At 41.4% G+C, this 27,268-nt stretch overlaps 1 protein-coding gene across 1 annotated transcript in view; it reads right to left on the reverse strand.

The window, feature by feature from the left end:
• The window catches only part of LOC111954082 (mitogen-activated protein kinase kinase kinase 5-like), a 39,856-nt gene extending 13,067 nt beyond the window's left edge, over nt 1-26,789 (reverse strand). The window contains exons 1-5 of the mRNA XM_023973578.2: nt 25,762-26,789; nt 12,635-12,774; nt 7,785-7,808; nt 1,393-1,586; nt 182-350 (exon numbers count right to left, since the gene is read on the reverse strand). Of these exons, the coding sequence (XP_023829346.1) occupies nt 182-350; nt 1,393-1,586; nt 7,785-7,808; nt 12,635-12,774; nt 25,762-26,176 (942 nt within the window). The 5' untranslated portion in view covers nt 26,177-26,789. The remainder of the gene's footprint in view (nt 1-181; nt 351-1,392; nt 1,587-7,784; nt 7,809-12,634; nt 12,775-25,761) is intronic.
• Nucleotides 26,790-27,268: the final 479 nt, after the last annotated feature.

The following is a 27,268-nucleotide window of genomic DNA, read 5'->3' on the forward strand; positions in this document are numbered from 1 at the left end:
AGATGACAAAAACTTAATCTGCAGCTTTCCACTGGAAGCCCAAGATAATTTTATCTCAGAAGAATGACTATGTTAGAATATGGACTGAGGGAGGCCCTAAAACATTTATGCTGAGGCATTTCAGTCTATCTAAATGGCCCATGCCGATAGCATCTGACAAGCTGAAGAAGGCAAAATGTACCTGGATGTCCCTGTAGGACAGAAGCAGGTTGATGACGATGTCAGCTGAAAGGCACTCTACGTTGTCCAATCGTTGTTGAATTCGGCTGAGTTCTGAGGCCAGCTCCATCCCTGTGAACAATTCCCGCGCTTTCCGAATCTCGTTGAGAATGGTTTCTCTGAAGTATTGGCTGTGAAGGGGTACCGGAGAGATTCACAGAGAGATGTTATTTCACACTAGAAATCAAGTTTTCTGCAAATAAACCATTATTATGTATTGATGTGATTTTCTGGGGAAATAAATATGAGGAACGGGGATAGATAAAACCGTTTATAATTGAATATCTATTCCTCTGAGGCAACTTTTGATATAGGCTACAGTGTCTTTGATCTTGCCTTGCCTGACACCCTTATAAATAGTCTACCCTCTTAAACATATGCAATATGTCAGTTATTTACTTCCTCGCGGCAGCTGAATGTGGAGCTCATGAATGTGTTCCCTGGTAAGCCCCTTCAAAGTATTCTTCACTGTACTGTTGGAGCTGCACTTTTATCTCAGCTCTCTGAAATATGACTCCATATTCCTAGAAGAGAGGCTGTTGCTGAATATTGGCAGAGAGAGAAGCCTTAAACATTAGGACAGAACTAAGCAATGCTAACATTAAAACTGAGATTGCTATGCAAGCCAAAGTGTTGCAGAGGGACACACCAAATAAAGCAATGCATCATGTATTATCCAAAATGAGTGAATTGGATAATACAATGGACTCTGAGGAATACTCATGAAGTGCAATATCTGATGAAAAGAAGAACAGACTAACAAAAAACATAGCACATTTTAAATTAAGTGAAGCTTATCAGGTAACAAGACTTTCGATGACTTCATTAAACTACAGTATGGCTACAGTCATACCGTACTTCATCAGCTAGTCATCCATGTTGCTTAATCAACCACAGACAATTACACAAGACAACACAAAATCCAGCTGTTATACAGTTAACTTTAGTTCATGTTAATAAACCTCTGTTGGCAATAATAGCCCTGTAATCATCACCTTGATGTGCATGTTCACACCTTCCCTAGCGAGGTGACACCTGTTTCACTACATCAAGGTGTGAGTACAGCAAACATGTGACTTAGGGCTATAGCAGCTCCAGTGTCTAACCCCAACAACCTAATCAGCAGGAGCTTTAGGCCTAGCATCTCAGGCTATACATCCCTCTACTACTCACCAGGAGTTAGCCTGGGGCACCTTGAACAGCTGGATGAAGCGGTCCAGCAGGGGCATGCAGATTGGTCCCAGCAGCATCTCGAAGCTGGGCTGCATCAGCTCTGTCAGGCCCTTCATCAGGCTGCTCTCGCAGCAGTACACCTTGTTGTGCGGTGTCACCATGTACGGGATGAAACTGTAGTTGGCTGAGCATGTCTGGAGGGAAACAGAAAGCAGCAATTTCTTGGGTCGTAAACATACAGAGGTCGCCTGGTCCCAGATCTGTTTGTGCTGTATGATTATAAAACACAAACAGGTCTGGTACCGTGCTAATGTATAGGTTGTTTCTGTTAGATTATATTACATTGCATGTTGACTGCATGCGTTATATACAATGGGAGGACAGTGGTATGGGGCTGCCTCGTGCTGGTAATTTTGTGACATAGTGTTGTGACATAAGGAGGAGAATCTGATCTGCAGGGACAATGGTGTGGTTGTACCCATGGACATAATTGAGTCTGTCTAAAGAGCCAGTGTCCTGGGGGATAGATCCACATCAGTAATGAGAGTGGCATAAGGATCTGTTTAACTGGGCTGCTCACACTGCCCTCAGGGCAGAACTAGCTTTAAAACTCCATTCATGTTGCTCATGGAAATCAATTCAAACCACGTCTGTCTTACTACTGTATTTGTATTTGACACTGTATTTGCAGTAAATCTATCATTGATGTCATTTTAGTCTGTCATGTTCAGTATACTCAACACTCAGCACTTGAAAAGCTTGAATTGATGGATCCTAAATATACTTGAACATGTAGGCTACAGTAGGTTACGGAAAGGGATGAATCCTGAGTGCACAGTCAGTGGCTATTTTAACTTCTCTGTTTCAATTCCATCTTCAAGAACACATCCGGGCTGCTTGCAACTCACACTTGCAACAAAAGGAAGTGAACAGAGGCTCAACTTCTGCCTGTAGAAATTGGAATGTTCCACAGTAAAACTGCTTCCTCTCCTGCAATCTTATTTTTATGACATCAGTCATGCCATATCTTTCCAAAATAACCTGTGACGGCTTGTCACGGTTAGATGCAGACACAGATTACAACATCCTGCCCTATATTGAGCCACACACACTGCGTGATTCATGCCCTAGCGGATTACATGATGACTACACATCACAGATTTATAAATGTTTTAATCGCTAGGTGCCATTGAGACTGTCCTTCTCCCCGGCAACGTCAGCCAATGAGAAGCATCCAACTGCAGATTATGCTCGTTGATGCCGCCTGGTCTGCGAATCGCAAAGCACATGGGTCTCAAATTGTATTTTTGCGTCTCAGTTGGTTTGTGTGCGTGCAACCTGAACTCTCAACGTGTTCTAGGGCATCAGTGTGCTACGCACATACCAGACGGCACACTAGCTCTGGTCCAGGGCATTATGTTAGTGTGTTAGTATCATCATGGTCAAAGTTGGGAGAGTTAGCTAGCTAACTACAGTGCTTTCAGAAAGTATTCACACAACATTTTGTTGTGTTATAAAGTGGGATTCAAATGGATTTAATTGTCATATTTTGTTAATGATTTACACAAAATACTCTGTCATGTAAAAATGGAAGAAAAATTCTAACATTTGTAAAACAATTATGAAAAATAAAACACTAATATACAGTATCTTGATTACATAAGTATTCAACATCCTGAGTCAATACATGTTAGAATCCCTTATGGCATCGATTACAGCTGTGAGTCTTTCTGGATAAGTCTCTAAGAGCTTTGCACACCTGGATTGTACAATATTTGCACATTATTCTTTAAAAAATTATTCAAGCACTGTCAAATTGGTTGTTGATCACTGCTAGACAGCCATTTTCAAGTCTTGCCATAGATTTTCAAGCAGATTTAAGTAAAAACTTTAACTAGGCCACTCAGGAACATTCAACGCCATCTTGGTAAGCAACTCCAGTGTATATTTGGCCTTGTGTTTTAGGTTATTGTCCTGCTGAAAGGTGAATGTGTCTCCCAGTGTCTGTTGGAAAGCAGACTGAACCAGGCTTTCCTCTAGGATTTTGTTTGTGCTTATTTTTATCCTAAAAACTCCCTAGTCCTTCCCGATGACAAGCATACCCATAACATGATGCAGCCACCACCATGTTTGAAAATATGAGTATAATATGAGTAGTGATGTGTTGTGTTGGTTTTGTCACAAATACAACGCTTTCTATTCAGGTCATAAAGTTAATTTCTAAGCAATTTTTTGGGCAGTTTTACTTTAGTGCCTTATTGCAAATGGGATGCATGTTTTGGAATATTTGTATTCTGTACAGGCTTCCTTCTTTTCACTCTGTCAATTAGGTTAGTATTTTGGAGTAACTACAATGTGGTTGATCCATCCTTAGTTTTCTCCTATCACAGCCATTAAACTCTGTAACTGTGTTAAAGTCACCATTGGCCTCATTGTGAAATCTCTGAACGGTTTCCTTCCTCTCCATCAACTGAGTTAGGAAGGACGCCTGTATCTTTGTAGTGACTGGGTGTATTGATACACCATCCAAAGTGTAATTAATAACTTCACCATGCTCAAAGGGATATTAAATGTCTGCTTTTTTTACCCATCTATCAATAGGTGCCCTTCTTTGTATTGGAAAACCTCCCTGGTCTTTGTAGTTGAATCTGTGTTTGAATCTGTGCTCACTGCTCGACTAAGGGGCCTTACAGATAATTGCATGTGTGGGGTACAGAGATAAGGTAAAAAAACAAACATTCAAGAATCATGTTAAACACTATTATTACACACAGAGGGAGTCCATGCAACTTATTAAGCACATTTCTACCCCTGAACTTATTTAGGCTTGCCATAACAAGTGGTGAAAGGCTCAGCACACGCATACTCAGGCTGACTGGCTCTCATTCAGGCAAATGAGAAATAAGCGCACTCAGGCTATCCGGAAGGCCAAAGTTAGTTACTTTAAGGAGCAGTTCTGTCTCTGTGGGTCTAACCCCAAGAAGTTCTGGAAAATGGTTAAAGACCTGGAAAAGAAACCCTCCTCCTCACAGCTGTCCATGTCCCTTAATGTTGATGATGTGGTTGTTACTGACAAGAAGCACATGGCTGAGCTCTTTAATCACCACTTCATTAAGTCAGGATTCCTATTTGACTCAGCCATGCCTCCTTGCCCGTCCAACATTTCCTCATCTCCCACCCTTTCTAATGCGGCTAGCCCCGACTCTTCTCCCTCTTTTTCCCCTGCCCCGCTACAAAGTTTCTGCCTGCAGGAGGTCACTGTGTTGTCATGTGTTGCTGCCTTGCTATGTTGTTGTCTTGGGTCTCTCTTTATGTAGTGTTGTGTTGTCTCACTTGTCGTGATGTGTGTTTTGTCCTATATTTATATATATATCTTTTTAAATCCCAGCCCCCGCAGGAGGCCTGTTGCCTTTTGGTAGGCCATCATTGTAAATAAGAATTTGTTCTTAACTGACTTTCTTAGTTAAATAAAGGTTAAATAAATACAAATAAATTAAAAAACAAAGGGGATGAATACTTATTGACTCAAGACATTTCAGCTTTTCATTTTTCATTAATTTGTTTAAAAAAATCTAATTCCACTTTGACATTATGGGATATTGTGTGTAGGCCACAAATGCAGGCTGTAACACAACAAACTGTCAAGGGGTATGAATACTTTCTGAAGGCACTGTATGTGTTCAGGATTCCTTTAGTTTTGATAATTTTGGGATACAATCTTAATGCCAAAAATCACTACAACCAAGCAACCACTGTTGCTTGTGCTTTAGCTGTCACAACCGAGCTAGCACTACTAGCTAACTCGTGGCTATCTAGTAGAGCCAGTTAGCTACCTGCTAGCTAGTAGAGCTAACCAGCTACCTAGTACTACTAGCAAAGATACTGATAACTAACCACTTTTGTCTGCGCTACTAGCTAGCGCTGTAAATTCACCAACTGTCCTGCTGGGGGCGGTAATGCGCCATCCTCTCTGGCACCATTCAATATCCTGTCTCATCTTCTATGTCTCACAGCATCGGTGGCATGATAAGGTATCTGCTGGATCTATTGCAGCCAATAGGGTCTGGCTCCAGCAGATACCTTTTCATGACACAGACACTGTGAGAGTCAGCATACGAACTCAGACAGGTCTAATAGTGCCAGAAAGGATGGTGCGTTACCCTTTTAAATGAAGATATGAAGACAATGAATAATAGGCTTGGTACTGTAGAAAAATGTAATGAAGCTTATTTAATGAAGCTTAGTGTGTACTAGCTAGCTAGCTAGTTTTATAGGCCTACTAGCTAGCTAGTGTTGTAGACCTACTAGCTAGCTAGTATGCACTAGCTAGTGTGTACTAGCTAGCTATAGTGTGTACTAGCTAGCTAGTGTGTATTAGCTAGCTGCAGAAGCAACAGTATTTAATATAACACCCTAGACCAGAGCTAGTGCGTGACTGGTATATGCGTAGCACACTGACACCCTGGAACAAATCTACTGACTCACGTGACACAGGTGACCAACAAGCATCTACAGGTTGTGTGCGCACATACAATCTGAGACACACAAATACCATCTAAAATGCACACATATGCAAACTGAGGTTCGCAGACCAGGCAGCGTTAGTGCACATAATCTGTAGCTGGATGCTTCTCACCTCAGCAGCAAGTCTCTGAGGGTAGGTGACACGCAGGTCCCAAAAACAACAAAAGGAGCACAGGGACAGAACACTAGCGGTATGTCCTACATCACACCATTGCCCTACATAAGGCTGCGGTCAAAAGTAGTGCACTATAAAGGGAATACATAAGGTGCCATTTGGGACGAAGTCAGGGTGTTTGCACGTTACAGTAATTAAGGAGTTATATCTCCCAGTCAGGCAGCATGGGATTAACCCATTCATTTAAAGGGGGAGGGGTAGACNCATCCTTCCTGTCCTATATTGAGCCACACAAACTGTGTGAGTCATGACCCGGCGGATCACATGACGACAACACATCATAATAAATGTTTTAGTCGCCAGGGGCCATCCTTCGCCCCGGCAACCCCAGCAGCACCTGTGTTTGAGTCTCATTAGATTCTTGTTTGTGACTGTATTAGGTAATAGTAGGTGGCACGCAGGTCTCCAAAACAACAATCTTAAGGAGCAGAAAGGAACCGAAAACTGGGGGTGTGTCCCAAAATGACACCCTATTTTCTACATAGTGCACTACATATGGGCTCTGGACAAAAAGTAGTGCACTATATAGGGAATACATACAGTGCCATTTGGGACCGGGGTGTTAGCACGGTAATTACGGTAATTAAGGAGTTAAATGTCAGTCAGGCAGTACAGGATTAACCTATTCATAAAGGGGGAGGGGTAGACGGGAATAAGTAGTGTGTGTGAGTAATGACTTAACATTAATCGTTAGCCCTAATACCTGTATGACCGCCCGGCTGGCTGCAGCCATAAAACAATCCAGGAATTTGTTCTGATTAGTGGTGTACCATGTGATATAACCCCTTGGTCAGAGTGCCACTAATGTGTCATATCCTTCTGGGGCGTGGTGTATTTGTTCTCTCAGAGCAGAGAGAAGGGGCGTGGTGTGTAGATACAACTAGAGAAAGACAGTCAGTCACGGATGGCGGTAGTGGACTCTCACTGTAATGCTCTGTCGCAACACACCGATCAGCCATCAACCTGCTTCCTGGAGCACCAAGCCACCTTATTCCACTTCGTAAAGTCAATTACGCCAGCTAAGCTTGAGGAGGGCAACCCTGTCGCTCCCATTAGCCCTACAGGCAGCACCAGCCCGGCAGGCGGCCCATAGCTGCTGAGGAGGCCCCCTGTCCATGCCCTTGCCTCAACCTCACAGCTTTTTCCCCCTCATGCCACAGTGCATCAATGTCACCATATCGTATTATTCTGTATAAGAAAGCCAGCCAGACTGTGTGTTGTCTATTTGTCTGCCCTAGCTATCACTGGGCAGGAGTGGCAGACACTGTGTTACAGACGGGGGAGCTTAAACCACTGTTGTGTCGGCACAGCACAGAGGCAGGAAATCGAAAATGAGAGGTGAAATTGAAAGTGGACTCATTCTCTCGCTGCTTTCCACAGCACATTCCCCAGTCACCCTGATAATAAGGCTGCCTGTCAACCAAGTAAAGCTATCCTGGAATAATGTCTGAGTAAGGGAAAATGCTTTAGTTTACTGTACACAAAGCAGAATGCACAAAGCCAAACTAGAGGGATACTGAATTGGGTAATTAAAATGGACTGATGGTGGCAGACAATGCTGTGTTGCTGAATGCTGCCGTGAAGAAAAAAAAATGGTTTATTGCACTTACTTTCACACAGGAAAGGTGCAGGAAATAAACAAGGTTTGCTTCTAACAGCTTTGAAATAGAGAGTGAGAACTTTGTGCACTTACAGTGTTCTTCTGGCAAATAATATCCTGCAAAAGAAAAAGAGAAATGTCAATACTGTATTGTGGTGAGAAAGTGAGTTTGCAAAGGTGATGTAGAAAATCATTGAAGCATTACACTGGTCACGGTTCATTGACTAGAGCCATCTTTCCATCATAAATGGACACCTGTAGTTGTAAACAGAACCAGTAGAAATGCTGATACAGTCTCGCTAGCACTTATTTTTGCAGTGTCATACTGTAGGCTCGTTTAAGTGCCAGCAAACAACCATGGAAATATTATATGTGGGAAAAGGCACTTTAATTAAAAAGAGGTTGAACCTCAGGCTCTTAAGGAGCTATTCTAAACATTCTATAAAAGGTTAACAGTCATTGTTACTCTTAACCTTCAATAAAGGAGGTTGATAGCGATCTGGTAAAACCACTACAGAAAGTCGTTTTTTTTTTTTTTACAGCAGGGAGTCGAAGTGTAGGCAGGTGGAGATGGAGGGCAGTTCATCAAGATTACAGACATAATATTTATTTTAAAAGGTACACTTTGCTTATTTGATTACCTATTCTTTGAAGAGGTTATTCTTTGAGGATTTTACAACAATTTCAAAATATTGCAATGCTTTTTTTTATGGCAATGGCAACGTCAGAGCAGAGCATTGCAGGTTATACGAGTGTGTGTGGTGTGTCTAGATTTCTGCACTGCCTCCAGAAAGTATTCATAATGCTTGACTTATTCCACATTTTGTTGTGTTACAGCCTGGATTCAAAATGGAAAACATTTGTATCACCCATCTACACACAATACTTCATAATTACAGTGAAAACATGTTTTTTTTTAAATGTTGTAAATTTAGTGAAAGTGAAATACAGAAATATCAAATTTACATAAATATTCACACCCCTGAGTCAATACATGTTAGAATCACCTTAGGCAGCAATTACAGCTGTGAGTCTTTCTGGGTAAGTCTCTGAGAGCTTTGTACACCTGGATTATGCAATATTTCCACATTATTCTTTATAAAATTCTTCAAGATCTATCAAATTGGTTGTTGATCATTACTAGACAGCCATTTTCAAGTCTTGCCATTGATTTTCAAGCTGATTTTAGTCAAAACTGTAACTAGGCCACTCAGGAACATTCAAGGTCGTCTTGGTAAGCAACTCCAGTGTATATATGACCTTGTGTTTTAGGTCATTGTCCTGCTGAAAGGTGAATTTGTCTCCCAGTGTCTGTCGGAAAGCAGACTGAACCAGGTTTTCCTCTAGGATGTGCTTAGCTCTATTCTGTTTATTTTTTTATCCTATGCTTGAACATATGAATAGTGGTACTTGTGAATAATATGAATAATGATGTGTTGTGTTTGTTTTGCAGTTTTACTTTAGTGCCTTATTGCAAACAGGATGCATGTTTTGGAATATGTTTTATTCTCTACAGGCTTCTTTCTTTTCACTCTGTCATTTAGTTTAGTATTGTGGAGTAACTACAATGTTGTTGATCCATCCAAATTTTTCTCCCATCACAGCCATTAAACTCTGTAACCGTTTTAAAGTCACCATTGGTCTCATGGTGATTAATTAGGCCCTAATCTATGGATTTAACATGACTGGGAATACAGATATGCATCTTTTGGTGTAATGTCTGCTTCCAACTCACACTCTCATAAACGTAGATCCCCTGAACGCAGCTCACTTTCCAGCCCACACTCACACACATAGATCCCCTGAACGCAGCTCACTCTCCAGATCCCAATCACCTGAATTCTAATCACCTGTTCACACACCTGTATGTCATTTACACACACTATTTAGTTCAGTTCTTTGCACTGCATCTTTGTTTTGTTTTTTACACACACCACACTTCTCTCTGGATCTCTGTTTTTCCCAGCATTTACTCCTCCTGTGTATGATAGTTTTTGCCGGCCTCACTAACGACGCCTTTTGGCTATTCCCTGCAGGGCACTTTAGCCTATCGGATTTCCTGTTATTCACCTATTTCCTGATCTCCCGGACGACATTACTAGACTTTTCCCTGCCTGTACTGTCGCCCTTTGGACCCCATGTGTATGACCTTCTGCCTGCCCCTGGACCCAGCTACCAGCCTCCTCCTGTGGTCCTTTACACTAAACACCTGCTGCGCCCTGCGCTTGAAACCAGCTCTCTGTCTCCCCCGTGTTCATTTCAGTTGGTCAAAGATACCTTAAAAAATTTAGGGACGTGGATCAGAAAACCAGTCAGTATCTGGTGTGACCACCATTTGCCTCATGCTGTGCGACACATCTCTTTCGCATAGAGTTGATCAGGCTGTTGGTTGTGGCCTGTGGAATGTTGTCCTACTCCTCTTCAATTGCTGTGCGTAGTTGCTGGATATTGGCAGAATTGGAACACGCTGTCGTACACGTCGATCCAGAGCATCCCAAACATGCTCAATGGGTGACCTGTCTGGTGAGTATGCAGGCCATGGAAGAACTGGGACATTTTCAGCTACCAGGAATTGTGCATAGATCCTTGCGACATGCGGCCATGCATTATTATGCTAAAACATGAGGTGATGGCGGCGGATGAATGACACGACAATGTGCCTCAGGATCTCGTCACTGTATCTCTGTGCATTCAAATTGCCAATGATAAAATGCAATTGTGTTTGATGTCCGTAGCTTAAGCGTGCCCATACCATAACCCCACCGCCACTATGGGGCACTCTGTTCACAACGTTGACATCAGCAAACCTCTTTTTGTGCGCATGGAAAATGTCTGGGATCTTTTTATTTCAGGTCATTAAACAGGGGACAAACACTTTAAATGTTGTGTTCAAATTGTTGTTCAGTATACTAGTGTAGGCTCCTCAGAGGATGAAGGGGAGGACCACCCTTCTCAATGAATTTCATAAAAATAGTGAAACATTTCAAATGTTATCATCCTTTTTAGATAAAATTAAACATAATATATTCACCTCACCAAATAATTGATTAAAACACACGGTTTTGCAATAAAGGTCTACAGTTGTCTCAACAGCCCTGTAGGGTAGCACCATGGTGTAGCCGGAGGACAGCTAGCTTCTGTCCTCCTCTGGGTACATTGACTTCAATACAACATCTAGGAGGCTCATGGTTCTCACCGCCTTCCATTGACTTACACATTAATTATGACAACTTCCGGAGGACATCCTCCAACCTATCAAAGAATCAGAGCTGCTCTTGCAGCATGAACTGACATGTTGTCCACCCAATCAAAGAATCAGCGAATGAATGTTTATATGTGGCGAGTGATCAGGGGTGTATTCATTCCGCCGATTCTGTTGAAAAACATTTCTTCAAAACGGAAGCAACAGAATGCAACGGGGATAAACATATCTGAATTTCTCCTATAGAAACTCTTGTATTCAACTGTTGGACTAATGATTACACCCTAGATAAGCTAGTTGCAGGCAAGACTGTGCAAGGCGGTATTGAATGTGTCATTGTCTTTCCATCCCCTCAAATTTTCCCCTCGACCTGTGTGCACCTACGTTGTAAACTTTAATTCATAGGCTAGGTTGTAGCAACCTCATGATAGGTATAGGGAAAATTTGAGTATCATTTAGTATTCTAAACCTATCGATGTTACATTGAATGACAGTCATCCAATTTGGTGTAATAGAAATTAGGCCATTCTCCAAAAAATAATGATCGTCCTTCCTCATCTTAAACTGTACCGACCGCCACTGTACCAATAGGTGCCCTTCTTTGCAAGACATTGGAAAACCTCCCTGGTCTTTGTGGTTGAATCTGTGTTTGAAATTCACTGCTTGACTGAGGGACCTTACAATTATCTGTATATGTGGGGTACAGAGATGAGGTAGTCATTCAAAAATAATATTAAACACTATTATTGTACACAGGGTGAGTCCATGCAACTTTTTATGTGACATATTAAGCACATTTCTACTCCTGAACATATTTAGGCTTGACATAACAAGTGGGTTGAATGCTTATTTACTTTTAATTTTGTATTAATTTCTAAAAACATCATTCCACTTTGACATTATTGGGTATTTTGTGTAGGCCAGAGACACAACATCTCAATCGAATCTATTTTAAATTCAGGCTGTATCACAACAAAATGTGGAAAAAGTCAAGGGGTGTGAATACTTTCTGAAGGCACTGTATGCACAGGAAACCATAGTCTCCCCTCCCCCACTCTCTAATTTGCATGCCTGTGTGTTGTTGGTGGTGGGCTTTGTTAGGGGATTCCATTGCAGCTGCAAGGGCTCTTTCACTTTGCAAACCAGTTTAGGCTAATGTTTATTCAACTGTACATCACCTGAGGACTCCAGCCCAAGGGCACAGACAACACCAAAATAGATACACATGCAAACCTCTTCTGCAAATGCAAGGAAATGAGTCAGTCTATCAATGACATTTCCCTGTCTACAAAATGCTCTTTTACAAGACTAGATGGCTAAATGGATATAAAGGGGTAAAATATTAAACCAAATTGTGTGTGTCGATTGTTTTTCCTCTGTCAGATGCTACTTTACATAGGCCTAATGTCTCCTTTCCTTTTCATGAAACACACCATTTCCTGTCTAGGTGTAAATGCATCTCCCTTCAAACAAATAACTAATGTGTTGAACTGGCACTACAACAGCAATGACAGCTATTACAGGTTCCCCATACACTCAGATTCTAAATATAGACCTTTGTCATTAACCTGATGAACCGTATTACATTACATCCATTGTGGAAACATTAAGTTGATTAAAGTATGGACAAAGTGATGAGGAAAAAAGGCTGACAGGCTGCAGATACGTTTATGTAAGGCATGTGTGCATGCGTGAGTGTGTGTGAGTGTGTGCGAGAGTGCGCGTGAACCACACAGCTTACCTGCAGGGACTGAAGCGAGTCAGAGTTGGTGTCACAGTACAGGATGATGTTGTTGGCCATGCTGAAGCTCTCCCTCACACCCAGGTGGTAGAACAGGGAGGGCTGGCGGAAAGCGTCCGTCATCTCCACCACAGCTATGTCTGTGAGGGACAGAGATAGCCTGTTAGTGGGCTTAACACTGAACAACTGTACCTAGGTCTATAGTATAACATATGTTATGCCTATAACGTATTATAGCCTACTATATAGTTTCTTCACATTTACCAATTTGTTTAAGTGTCAAATGAAATAAGATGAGATTGATGCTTCCTGATGGGACAATAATGCCTGTACAGTTGTTTTGGAGTAGGATCTTCAATTTGCCCAAATTGTCATTTTTGGACCAGACTGTGACATCACAAAATCTTCCAAAAGAAAAGGCCAAAATAACATTGTCTGGTATTAAGTATGGGGTGTGGTTTTTACAGAAGTCCCTCTGGTACCACTGACTGATGACAACAGAAATAAAACTGGGCTAAAACAGTGCTTCAGTGTTTTGTAATGACAGTGTTCTCCAGAAAGATAACATTTAACAGACCCACTCCACCTTTTCATGTGCTTCCAAGTTTCCCCTTCCATGTCAACATACACATTAAATAGAGCTTGTGATCCCTTCCAATGGAGCGCCCTTTCACTGTAATACCTGGGTTCCAGTCCACTCCAGACCCAACGCTAGTCTCACTCACTGAGAACCAAACATCCACACAAGACAGCCAATGCCAAAAGGATCATCAAAGCAAATAGGCAATCTATTTTAATGTGGTGTGTCTGCTGCTGTGTAGTGACGCAAAGAAAGGTCCCAGCGGGGACAGCCTGGCTTGAAATGGGTGGGGTAGGCTATGTACAGCGCTCTCCTTGGAAATCTTATATAAGATTAGGTTTGAGCCAAGGCAAATATTAGCTTACATTAATTATGATTTAGGAACATGTAGACATATGGAAAACGTGGTAGACACCAGTGGCGGTCGGTGACGTTTAAGATGAGGGAGGATGATTTTTTTTTATGAGCATGGCCTTATTTCTATTGCAGCATATTGAATGACTATATTCTATTCACCCAGCTCTATGTGATATCGACATGATACTCACATTTTCCCTATACCCATCATGAGGCTGCTAAAACCTAGCCTATGAATAAAAGTTTACAACGGATGTGCAGAGGTTGAGAGAAGTATTAGAGTAATCAGGGTGACAGACAGTGACACATTCAATAACGCCTTGCACAATCTTGCCTGCATCTAGGCTACCACCCCAGGCAGTAGCCTAGCGGTTAGAGCGTTGGGCCTGTAACCAAAAGGTTGCTAGATCAAATCCCTGAGCTGCCAAGGTAAAAATCTGTTGTTCTGCCCCTGAACAAAGAAAGCAGGGTCGTCATTGTATTTGTTCCTAACTGACTTGCCTAGTTAAATAAAGGTTAAAAAAAAATATATATATATAGGGTGTAATCATTAGTCCAACAGTTGCAAATGAGAGTTTCTATTGGACAAATTCAGGTATGTTTATCCCCGTTTGCTTCTGTTTAAGAAACGTTTTTCAACAAAATTGGCAGAATAAACACACCACACCCCTGATCACATGCAAACACAGTTCACTTACATAGCAGCCACATATGATAGCAGCCACGCATGATCGTTTTGCTCGTGGTGGAATTCCTTCTCGCATCTACGCGCTCTCCTCTCACCTTTTCCCTTCGCTTGTAAACTTCAGTGCAAAACACCTCAGCTATCTGTGACCAGGCAAAAACATCTTTCCAAGCCAAAATCTTCATTTCATAACCGCTAACCGCTACACACAGCTTACATCGTTGTCATTATATTAGCTAACGTCATAGCTAGTCAACATAGCTACTAGAACTAACGAGTTAGTAAACCCGCTACAATCATGCAGTACACTGTACAGTCAGCAAGCAGTTTAGCAGTTACACCGACGGGCCCCGGTGGCAAAAATTCCAAGTTGTCAAGAGTTTCAGTGTTGGATAGCCATGGCCAGCTAGCTAACATAGCATCCCTATCTAGCTGCATTCGCTAGATAAGTGAAAGTGGGGGAAAAAATACTACGAAATATAGCTCTCTCTCTCTCTCTCTCTTGCTTCTCCTTAATTTTTTAAAGAATTATTGTCTATTGTCTTTCTCTCTCTTTGAGTCAACTACTCACCACATTTTATGCACTGCAGTTCTAGCTAGTAGCTTATGCTTTCAGTACTAGATTCATTCTCGGATCCTTTGATTGGGTGGACAACATGTCAGTTCATGCTGCAAGAGCTCCGATAGGTTGGAGGATGTCCTCCGGAAGTTGTCATAATTACTGTGTAAGTCTATGGAAGTGGAGGAGGACCATGAGTAAGTCAATGTACCCAGATGAGGACGGAAACTAGCTGTCCTCCGGCTACATCATGGTGCTACCCTACAGAGTGCTGTTGAAGCTACTGTAGACCTTCATTGCAAAACAGTGTTTTTTAATCAATTATTTGGAATTATGAAAATTCACTAAGGAGGATGGTCCTCCCCTCAATGTAAATTGTCTGGGTGGCCATTTGATTAATTGTTCAGCAGTCTTATGTCTTGGGGGTAGAAGCTGTTAAGGAGCCTTTTAGACCTAGACTTGGCGCTCCGGTACAGCTTGTCGTGCGGTAGCAGAGAGAACAATCTATGACTTGGGTGACTTGAGTCTTTGACCATTTTTTGGGCCTTCCTCTAACACCGCCTAGTATATAGGTCCTGGATGGCAGGAAGCTTGGCCCCAGTGATGTACTGGGCTGTACACAGTACCCTTTGTGGTGCCTTACGGTCGGATGCCGAGCAGTTGCCATACCAGGCGGTGATGCAACTGGTCAGGATGCTCTCGATGGTGGAGCTGTATAAATTTGAGGATCTGGACACCCATGCCAAATCTTTTCAGTCTCCTGGGGGGGAAAAGGTGTTGTCGTGCCCTTTTCACGACTGTCTTGGTGTGTTTGGACCATGATAGTTTGTTGGTGATGTGGTCACCAAGGAACTTGAAACTCTCGACCCGCTCCACTACAGCCCCATCGGTGATCAGGCCTACCACTGTTGTGTCGTCAGCAAACTTAATGATGGTGTTGGAATCGTGCTTGGCCATGCAGTTGTGGGTGAACAGGGATTACAGGAGGGGACTAAGCACGCACCCATGAGGGGCCCCAGTGTTGAGGATCAGCGTGGCAGATGTGTTGTTACCTACCCTTACCAACTGGGGGTGGCCCGTCAGGAAGTCCAGTATCCAGTTGCAGAGGGAGGTGTTTAGTCCCAGGGTCCTTAGCTTAGTGATGAGCTTTGTGGGCACTATGGTGTTGAAAGCTGAGCTGTAGTCAATGAGCATTCTCACATGTGTAATATATTTCTGTATTTCCGTCTTTTCTTCACGCAAATGACAGGGATTTGGGCCTGGTCTTGGAGAAGCAGTATATCCTTCGGGCAGTGTGGAGTGCGATTGAGAATGCGTCATCTCTGGATCTGTTTGGGCGGTGTGCAAATTGGAGTGGGTCTAGGGTTTCTGGGATGATGGTGTCGATGTGAGCTATGACCATCCTTTCAAAGCACTTCATGACTTCCGACGTGAGTGCTACTGGGCAGTAGTCATTTAGGCAGGTTACCTTCACTTTCTTGAGCACTGGGACTATGATGGTCTGCTTGAAAAATGTTGGTATTACAGACTCAGACAGGGAGAGGTTGAAAATGTCAGTGAAGACACTTGTCAGTTGGTCAGCGCATGCTCGGAGTACACATCCTGGTAATCCATCTGGCCCTGCGGCCTTGTGAATGTTGACCTGTTTAAAGGTCTTACTCAAATCGTCTACAGAGAGCGTGATCACACAGTCGTCCAGAACAGCTGATGCTCTCATGCATGTTTCAGTGTTACTTGTCTCGAAGCGAGCATAGAAGTAATTTAGCTAATCTGGTAGGCTCATGTCACTGGGCAGCTCGCGGCTGTGGTTTTCTTTGTAGTCTGTAATAGTTTGCAAGCCCTGCCACATCTGGCGAGCGTCGGAGCCGGTGTAGTACGATTCGATCTTATTCCTGTATTGACGCTTTGCCTGTTTGATGGTTTATCGGAGGGCATAGAGGGATTTCTTATAAGCTTCCAGTTAGAGTCCCGCACCTTGAAAGTGGCAGCTCTACCCTTTAGCTGAGTGCGGATCTTGACTGTAATCAATGGCTTCTGGTTGGGGTATGTACGTACAGTCACTGTGGGGACGACATCATCGATGCACTTATTGATGAAGCCAGTGACTGATGTGGTGTACTCCTCAATGCCATCAGAAGAATCCCGGAACATATTCCAGTCTGTGCTAGCAAAACAGTCCTGTAGCTTGGCATCGGCTTCAGCTGATTATTGACCGAGTCACTGGTGCTTCCTGCTTTAGTGTGCTCCGTTCACATGCCATTATGTTTCCCTGGCATCAAGTAGAAACTGACTTGAAGAGAGAACTATCAGTGCACCATGATGTCATAAATCAGTCAAGAAAAAGTAAATGGGACTAATATTCAATTCACACAGCAACAAGTGTTGCTAGCTGCTTCTAGAAAGTAATTCAAGCACTCAGATGTGTAATGTTATTTTCAGATCAGGTTTATTTGCCCAAGAAACCAAACCACTTAAATAGGTTTAAGTGCCCAAATTAAGTTCAGTATTGTTCTGCTAAAACAACCCAGGGAACAAGACACTATATTGGTGTATATGTTGAGAGTGCCGTGCCTGCTTCTATAAATAAACTCTCATAGGAAAGCATGCAGGGTACTTTCACAATGGTTATTCAGCAGTTTGGAAACCCTGCCCAAAAATAAGAAATACTACTTTCTTTTTTAGAAATGAGTGCAATATGGAGGAAGGAGACAAGCCCCCAGCCCCGACAGGAAATGTGAGTAATCTGGCAGAAAGAATCCTCGGCTTTTGATACTTTAGTTTCTGTTCACACTAGCATATTTCAGAGATTGAGTACCATGGCCCAGGGGGAAAGTGCAAGAACAGAATTTGAATTGATCCCATCCAGGTTGACACACAGGGAGCTGCCTGCTTCCTACAGTGACAGTTGCCTCAACTAGCCTCACACTTCCTGTTTGGCCTCTTGTTAAAAATAAAAAATAAATAAGGAACTTGTTTTCTAACAAGATAACTTGATTTTAACAAGAGGGATTTGTTTTCTGTGAAATGAATGATCTTAATTCCATTTACCTTATATTACACAAATATCATCTGGCAACAGCACCAAGAACAGATTGCCTGGCAACAGCACCAAGAAGACACATTTGAGAAGTCATGCAATAACTGTGATGGTCATGGAATTTTGGGTTTTGGTTATTTGTTAGGCAAATATCCACGGTCAAAGCAATAACTGTTCAAATAGCTCAATTAAGGTGTGCAATTTTCTCCTCTCATCTCTGCTTGCAGTGTGCAGCTGTTGCACACATACACTGAGTTGACTTAACATTAAGAACACCTTTCCATGACAGACTGACCAGGTGAATCCAGGTGAAAGCTATGATCCCTTATTGATGTCACTTATTAAATCCACTTCCATCCGTGTGGATGATGGTGAGGAGACAGGTTAAAGAAGGATTTCTAAGCCTTGCGACAATTGAAACATGAATTGTGCATGTGTGCCATTCACAGAGTGAATGGGCAAAGCAAAAGATTTAAGTGCCTTTGAACAGGGTATGGTAGTAGGTGCCAGGCGCACATGTTTTTGTCAAGAATTGCAACGCTGCTGGGTTTTTCACACTCAACATTTTCAATATTAGCTCAATATTAGGAAGGTCTTCTTAATGTTTCGTCCACTCAGTGTATTTTACGTTCGCTAGCCTAGCATGGATTTCAACTTCAGTTTTCATCACTTTGTCTCAGATTCACATTCACTTGTAAATGTCCACACTCACCAAGAATGAGATTTGGTAGTTAATTTCAACAGAAATGGTGGCTTTTAGCATCGTTCTTGCATCTTTACAAACCGGACAAAACATATAGCCAGAGCACTATGCATAAGGTAGTACAGACACAGATCATGTTACAGCATCAAAGGGTGCGCATTTAAGGAGAGAGCTCATTTTTAAGGAGAGAGCGCACATTGGAGGAAGGAGACAGAGATAATTTGACGGATTAAGGTAGAAAAACAATTGGTTATAATAATCATTAATTTACCCTACTGCTATTTAGTATATTGGATATATTTACTTAAAAATACAATAAAATGTATGTATTAGAAAGGTTATGACTGTTATTTTATGTTATTTACTGACTGCCTAATCATGCTAATATTAATCTGAATCAATCTCAAACAATGCCAATGTCTACAGTCAAAAACTGCTTCCCTTGCCCTACTGCCAACTTATGCTGGCACACCTGACACCACATACCCAAACTGCTGATAAAACCTGACTGAGTACTTTGATCAACCAACACTCTACACCACACCATTTTTCCAATAAAGACTGGATTCCCTGGACAGTAGTGCGGCTGGTGATATAATTTCTCCTGACCTGATGCTCTGTAGCCCACATGGACCGCCACCATACACATGAGCATGGATAAACAACTTAGTTGACAACCAATGGGAGCAGAGAACGACAGCCGCCAGCCAGCCTTCAGGTCAGACCAGAGTGCATGTGGGATCTTGTGCAGGAATCCTCTGGCTGTCAAAACAATGCTGAATGTGGTATGTGTAAGGCTATACGGGAATGTAGAATGACTGATAACCTTTGAATCCAATACTCTATAGGTGCTTCTCCAAAATAGCATGAGCTCTTATTCAATGACACCAACTTGATTTTACATTCAATATTATGTTTAATTTAATACAAAAGCCACTTGGTATCATATGAGATTAAAGAATGTTGTTTGGGGACTGTTGTTCCCTCCAGAAGAGATGTACTGTATCACAACAACAGTTCACTCCTTTATGAAAGCCTCCCTCCAGGAATATGATGCTGCAGTTCAGTACTTCCTTTTGGGATGAACTGAAATGAGTAGGGAACGGGTGAGGGTGAAACATCAGACTTTCTTGTCTAGAGATTTACATGGTAGGATTTGGGATGTAATAGATACAGACTCTCAAAATGGCAAACAGACCAACTAAACTGAATGGAACACACACTGGGCCCCTGCTGTGAGGTACAGAAACACATTTAGTCAGTCAGTCAATGGTTCAGATCAGCTCAAAGTGGAGCGACTTTAGTTGGGTGACAAACAATGACTTATGTCAAGGTAATACTGTTCTCAGAATCATTTTTAACATGACTAATACCTCTTCCCAGCACAGTTACAGGTGGCAGTCAGTGCAAGAGTGTTGTCCTCTGGTCACCAACATAGAGTAAAAAAGCCTTAAAACCTTTACACCTTTTTAACAGTAGCCTACACCACCGGCTCACCTCATGTGGCTTGAACATGTGGTTTGACCTTTATCTATTGATGGGATTGATTTATTTAACCTTTATTTTGACAGGGAAGTCATACTGAGACCAGGGTGTATTTTACAGATGAGCCCTGCAGAAATACATTAAACACATACAGTGCATTGGGAAAGTATTCAGACCCCTTCCTTTTTTCCACATTTTGTTACGTTACAGCTTTAAACTAAAATTGATCAAAATAAGCTCAGGTGCATCTTGTTTCATTGATCATCCTTGACATGTTTCTATAACTTTAAAAAAAAAATCAGCTTAATATTGCGGAAAGAATGTTGCTTCCATCAATGTAATTGTCTGCATCATTTCCAATCCCCCATATATTTTTTGGGGTAAATATATATATCCATATACATACACGCATGCATACATATACACATATATACATACCTATATAGACATACATACTTTTTAAAGAATATACCTTTATTATTCTCCGCAAACCCGACCACCCTTCCCCCAATTGGAGTAAACCAATAAACACTTAGGCTTTTACCTTCAGTTTATATATCTTATACACATTTTACAGACACAATCTATTTTACAATAGTTATATTTTGTTTGTTTTTAGTCCTTCCTCTATTTCTGATGTCCATCCAGTTTGATTTATTTTTGTAATGGTGCTATTTCACAAAAGTTCTGAACCTATATACATTTTACAGACCCCGTATGTTTTACATTGGTTATCTTGTTATTAGTCCCACCCTTCAGCTCCATTCAACCCCTCCCATCTATCTCTCAACATCATCCATTTCGGATTTCTATTTGCCATATATTTTTCAACTGTGCAGTGATGCTTCACAAAAGTAGTGAACCTTTCTATTCTCATAGCTTCTACAGATTGTAAATTAAAAATAAACATTTTTGCTAAAATAATTATATTATTGATTGATTGATTATGGCTTTTCCAAACACCCAGTATTGCTATCTGCGTTAGTTCTAGGCAAATGTTGCAATTCTTCAGCCATTCCTGGACCTGTGACCAAAAATGGACAATACCAAAATAAATCAAATTAAGCTCAGGTGCATCTTGTTTCATTGATCATCCTTGAGATGTTTCTATAACTTGATTGGAGTCCACCAGTGGTAAATTAAACTGATATACACTATCATTCCAAATTTTTTGGGGTCACTTAGAAATGTCCTTGTTTTTGAAAGAAAAGCAAATTTTTTGTCCATTGAAATAACATAGAATTGATCTGAAATACAGTGTAGACATTGTTAATGTTGTAAATGAGTATTGTAGCTGGAAACAGCAGATTTTTTATGGAATATCTACATAGCCGTACAGAGGCCTATTATTAGCAACCATCACTCCTGTGTTCCAATGACACGTTGTGTTAGCTAATCCAAGTTTATAATTTTAAAAGGCAAATTGATCATTAGAAAACCCTTTTGTAGTTATGTTAGCACAACTGAAAACTGTTGTTCTGATTAAAGAAGCAATAAAACTGGCCTTCTTTAGACTAGTTGAGTATCTGGAGCATCATCATTTGTGGGTTCGATTACAGGCTCAAAATGGCCAGAAACAGAGATCTTTCTTCTGAAACTCGTCAGTCTATTCTTGTTCTGAGAAATTATGGCAATTCCATGCGAGAAATTGCCAAGAAACTGAAGATCTCGTACAACGATGTGTACTACTCCCTTCACAGAACAGCGCAAACTGGCTCTAACCAGAATTGAAAGAGGAGTGGGAGGCCCCGGTGCACAACTGAGCAAGAGGACAAGTACGTTAGATGTCTAGTTTGAGAAACAGATGCCTCACAAGTCCTCAACTGGCAGCTTCATTAAATAGTACCCACAAAACACCAGTCTCAACGTCAACAGTGAAGAGGCGACTCCAGGATGCTGGCCTTCTAGGCAGAGTTGCAAAGAACCCATAATGACATCTAATTTCTGGGTTAAGTCAATAGCCACTGCTGCGTTTACTCAGCGAGGTTACAACACGTGAATATCAAACATGGATCAGAACAGCTATTTGATATACTGTGAACATGTGTTTCCACTTGCACATTCCTGATGCACGTATTTACATGTTCTGTGAATGCTCCTTTCTTATGTCATTCATAATGTGGGAATTCATTGCAGTTCAGCTTTTCCAAAAAAGAAGTGAAGTGGTCAGGCATCTAGTTCATTGTATACAAAAGCTTTTTTTCTCTCTCTTTCCTTGTGATTCCATTCCTAAAATGTCCTGTTGTAGGAACATGATAAAGACGTTGGCAATCTTTAGGGAGCTTCTGTCATTTCAACGAAGCTTGTGTACATTTTGAACAGATACAAAAAGGGTTTCTGGGAACCACTTCCCACCTCCCGTGAGAAGTATACAGAAAATTCCACAGAGGCCCTGTGGAAAATAGCCAAACCAAAAAAAGGGAACATATTGAGTTCTGTTTACACAACCAATAATGTTATGTTATGACAACCAACAACGGGTAAGCTGTGATGTCAGCTAAGTCTATACAACACAGGTGTTTTATAATTTCTTCACCTAGAAAATGTCCTATTGTATTATGGAGTATACAAAACACCTGCTCTTTCCATGACAGACTGTGAAAGCTATGATCCCTTATTGATTTCACTTGTTAAATCCACTTCAATCAGTGTAGCTGAAGGGGAGGACACAGGTTAAAGAATGATTTCTAAGCCTCGAGACATGGATTGTGCATGTGTGCCATTCAGAGGGTGAATGGGTAAGACAAAATATTTAAGTGCCTTTGAAGGGGGTATGGTAGTAGGTGCCAAGCACACTGGTTTGTGTCAAGAACTGCAATGCTGCTAGGTTTTTCACACTCAACAGTTTCCTGTGTGTATCAAGAATGGTCCATCACTAGGGCTGTTACGGCGACCGTATTACCGCTTCACCGGCGGTCACGAGTCATGACGGCAGTCAAATTCCACGTGACCGTTTAGTCATGGTAATTAGGTTTCTCCAAGCTCTGATGCTGCTGATGGTCATTAGTAGCCTACCAAACTTGCTAACTGCCTGGTACTCAGCACTCTATAGTCCCTCTAATCACTCTGACATCAATGCAAAAGTGATCAGAAATCTAATCAAACACTTCATGAGAGCCCAAGAGCTCATGTTGCGCAACATTTCTATAGGTTATGCAATTGCATGAGAAAATAGAGTGATGGCCTCTATTAAAAAGAGGAGGATCCATCAGCTTTCTATAGGCTAGGCCTACTATATTTATACTGAACAAAAATATAAAAGCAACATGCAACAATTTCAAAGATATTACTGAGTTACAGTTCATATAAGGAAATCACTCAATTGAAATAAATGTAATAGGCCCTAATTTATGGATTTCACATGACTGGGCAGGGGTGCAGCAATGGGTGAGCATTGGAGGGCATAGGCCCACCCACTTGGCAGACAGGCCCACCCACTGGGGAGCCAGGCCCAGCCAATATGAATGATAATTCTGTTTAATCAGCTTCTTGATATGCCACACCTATTAGGTGGATGGATTATTTTGGCAAAGGAGAAATACTCACTAACACAGATGTAAACAAATTTGTGCACAACATTTGAGAGAAATAAGCTTTTTTGTGAGTATGGAAAATGTCAGGGATTTAAAAAAAATTCAGCTCATGAAACATGGGTCCAACACTACATGTTGCGTTTATATTTTTGTTCAGTGTATTTCTCAACTTTCCTAATATTAAGCACATTGCTTCTCTTTACAACAGGAGTATAGCCTACCTGGCTGCCATGAAAATGAACCACGGGAAAAGCATCCTCCATTTGCTATTGATGATGCTATTGCATAGATGACATGTATTTTTTCCCCTGCCCCTGTTTTGAGCTGGTGCATGATATTGGTCCTTTCTAAATCAAATTTCACACATATTATTTAGTATATGTAAAGACAAGATTAAATCAAAAACAGTCTGATGGGTCACAATATTAGCCTATCACTTGTGAATTATATATTATTACTTGTGAATGATGCCCAGCTTGTGTGCAGTAAGGCAAGAAACAGCTAATGACTTTTTTGCAACTTTTACAAATCATAGTCGCACACCTCATGTAACCTAGCTCATAGGCTTATATGTTTTCATAAGGTTTGTATCACAACTAAATGGCCAAGAAACTTATTAAAATGAAGCACATTAATCCACTTTACAATGGGTGTAGAGCATACATTTTCAACACATGAGTTTCAAGTTTGGGGAAGATAATTTTCACCATAAAAACGCACCTTTTATAATAAAAGCATGACAATCATAATCGCATTTGCGGTCAATTTTGAGAATGGTGTTTTCCCACAAATCTTCCCGCTAATGAGAGACATGGGCAATATGGTGGCTAGGAATTGCCAGGGACCTCACGATATGATATTAACATGATACTTAGGTGCCGATACGATACGTATTACGATTCTATATGCATTGCGATTCAATACTGCGATTTTATTGCGATTTGATGTTCCAAACATATTTCTCACTAGGCTGTCTGCTGCAGAGAGACAAAAGAGAGCTTGTTTGATCAGTCAGGTTAATAAAAGTGCTGAAAACATGTTGGCTCACTATTTAAAAAGAAGATGGAGAATAAATGATAGGAGGAAAAATACCGGAATTTTGACGCAGGCATAGACAACTAGCGCTAGCGAACGCTACCTACAGTTGTAAAAAATATACAGTACCAATCAAAGGTTTGGTCACGCCAAGAGTGTGTAAAGCTGTCATCAAGTCAAAGGGTGGCTACTTTGAAGAATCTCAAATATAAAATATATTTTGATTTGTTTAACACTTTTTTAGTTACTACATGATTCCATTTGTGTTATTTTATAGTTTTAATGTCTTCACTATTATTCTACAATGTAGAAAATAGTAAAATAAAGGAAAACCCTTGAATGAGTAGGTGTGTCCAAACTTTTGACTGGTACTGTATATATATAAATATATGTATGTATATTTTTTACAAATCGATACTTGAAGTCAAATATAGATATAATATCATCCAAAAATAATATTGCAAAATGTAATTATCGATTTCCCCTCCCCCAAACATCACTAATGGGCAAGGGAGGAAATGTACTTTCGTTTGAGTCAAAAGGTTCAGTTCACTTCTGAAGTGTAAGGGGAATTTGAACCTCCACCCAAACTAAGCAAAACGATCCATGACACTAGGGAGCCTCACTTCTAGGGGCACATAATGGTAAAGGAAAATGTGTGTGGGAAAATGATCCCCCTTCCCCACTTTGTGGAGCAAATGAGACATTCCCCCATTGAGACTCTCTAGTGCCCAATGGATTCCAGGTTGACAAATGGCTAGGCTATAGGCATTGTGAAAAGAAGTAGGCTGGGGAAAGTAGTTCATTTAATACTTCTAAACATTGACATGTAAAACCAGTCACACAATCGTATGTGCAGTTTTCTGTGTACTCATGGCAACCACAATAGAAGCCCCATTAGAGACAACTGGTGTGGCATGTGGATTAATGTGCATGGGCCCATTCCCACCCACTGCAATGGTTATAGAACAGTAGTGAACCTGTTCTACTTTGGTGATATATGGTATGTGTTGTAGGCTGGGGTTTGATGGCTGGAGTTTGATTCAGAAGAATAGACAATGACAAAGGTAGATTTGTTTTGGGTCTGATAGTTTGAGGGCAACACATTCAATAGCCCATCACATGCATGCTGCATGTCACCACCACCTCGTACCTGCATTATAGAACTGGTCAAGCACACACGTCTCTCCAAAGTCGATCTTTCCAAAGTGTATGATTTCCAGTTTACTTCCCACGGAGTCGCAAGCGTCTTTCAGGCAATGCAGGGCCATGTTCTCTGCGGTGTGCGGCTGTGTGAGCTCGCTGTTGACGACATATGCCACCGTGACAGCCCTGCTTTTACATTTCACCGTAGACAACAAGCCGCCACTGTCCTTCGGGCAGCTCAGAATATTAGGAATGATGCTTCCGCTGACCACCGAGTCGTGCCAGAATGTCCCAGCCGCGGGAATGGGGACACCGCTCACGCTCTCTTCCCGGGAGCCAGCAGAGTCCCCGCAGGCACCCTCAGTGCCCGAGCCAGGACCAAAGGAAGGAACCGACAATGATATCCCTTCATCTTGACTCATTTTTTCAATGTCTGTTTTGGTTGACAATCACTCTTATGTGTTCTTATGGATCCTCAGTTGCTCGACATCTCCATACATCCAAAGTCAACATTACGCACGTTTCCTCACATACATTCTATGCACAAGGCATGCAAGATATTTCAACACAGGTAAACAGTCTGGTGATGTGGATCAACCTCCTGTATATTCATGTCTGGTTTCGCATGAAATTGTGCAATCTGCAATAATAAACCAAGATAGTGGGCACTACAACCATTGAAAATCAGTGTTACTGTTAAGTCACGACACATATGCTACTCATATACAGCTAACGATCCTATGGCAAGGAACAGTTACCACTGAATTGTAACATTCTTGTGCGTCTCGAAATCGACTCTTCATAGTTTCCGAAGTTAAGCACGAGCGCAGGTTGCAATGGTTACAAACCCACGGTGAGCTTGTTGGTAGATCCACCGTTCTAGAAAGCAGATCAGGGTTGTGTGCAGCACCGCAATAATTTAGAAATCATGCACATAGAATAATTCATGCCAACAAGACAATTATATCCAGTCCCCGAACCTGCCCTATTTCCACTATTATCTTCCTTGCAAAAGCTCACGCACACTGGGTGGAGGTTGAGCGTTGTTTACGGGCGGTGTCATGACCATATTTGGAACAGTTGGAGCGTATTCCCCCTTAAAGCCACAGTCGGCAATTTTTCCAGTAAGAATAAGATTTACAGTAATTTTAACTAATGAATCACTCTCCTTGATTTTGAGGTACATGACTTAAAAACAGGCCTACCCTGATTAGAATACTACAAGTATATTACCTTATCATCCATCAATGTTCTTGTAAACACATTGTAACTTCAAATCATATAAAAAATAATACTGCTGCTCTCATGGAATGTCATTCCTATACATCACAGTAATCAAGTGCTACAGTATTTGATTTGCAAGTGAACATTACACTTGCTCCTAGTGTTATCACTATACCAGAATTTTTACTTCGGTACCGATACCAGGTTTAGTATCACGATACTCGATACCATCACGATACTCAATACCAAAATGATACCAAAACAATACCAAGATAAAAAAAATGAATAAA

Source organism: Salvelinus sp. IW2-2015, linkage group LG28, assembly GCF_002910315.2.
Source record: "Salvelinus sp. IW2-2015 linkage group LG28, ASM291031v2, whole genome shotgun sequence".
Taxonomy (NCBI): domain Eukaryota; kingdom Metazoa; phylum Chordata; class Actinopteri; order Salmoniformes; family Salmonidae; genus Salvelinus; species Salvelinus sp. IW2-2015.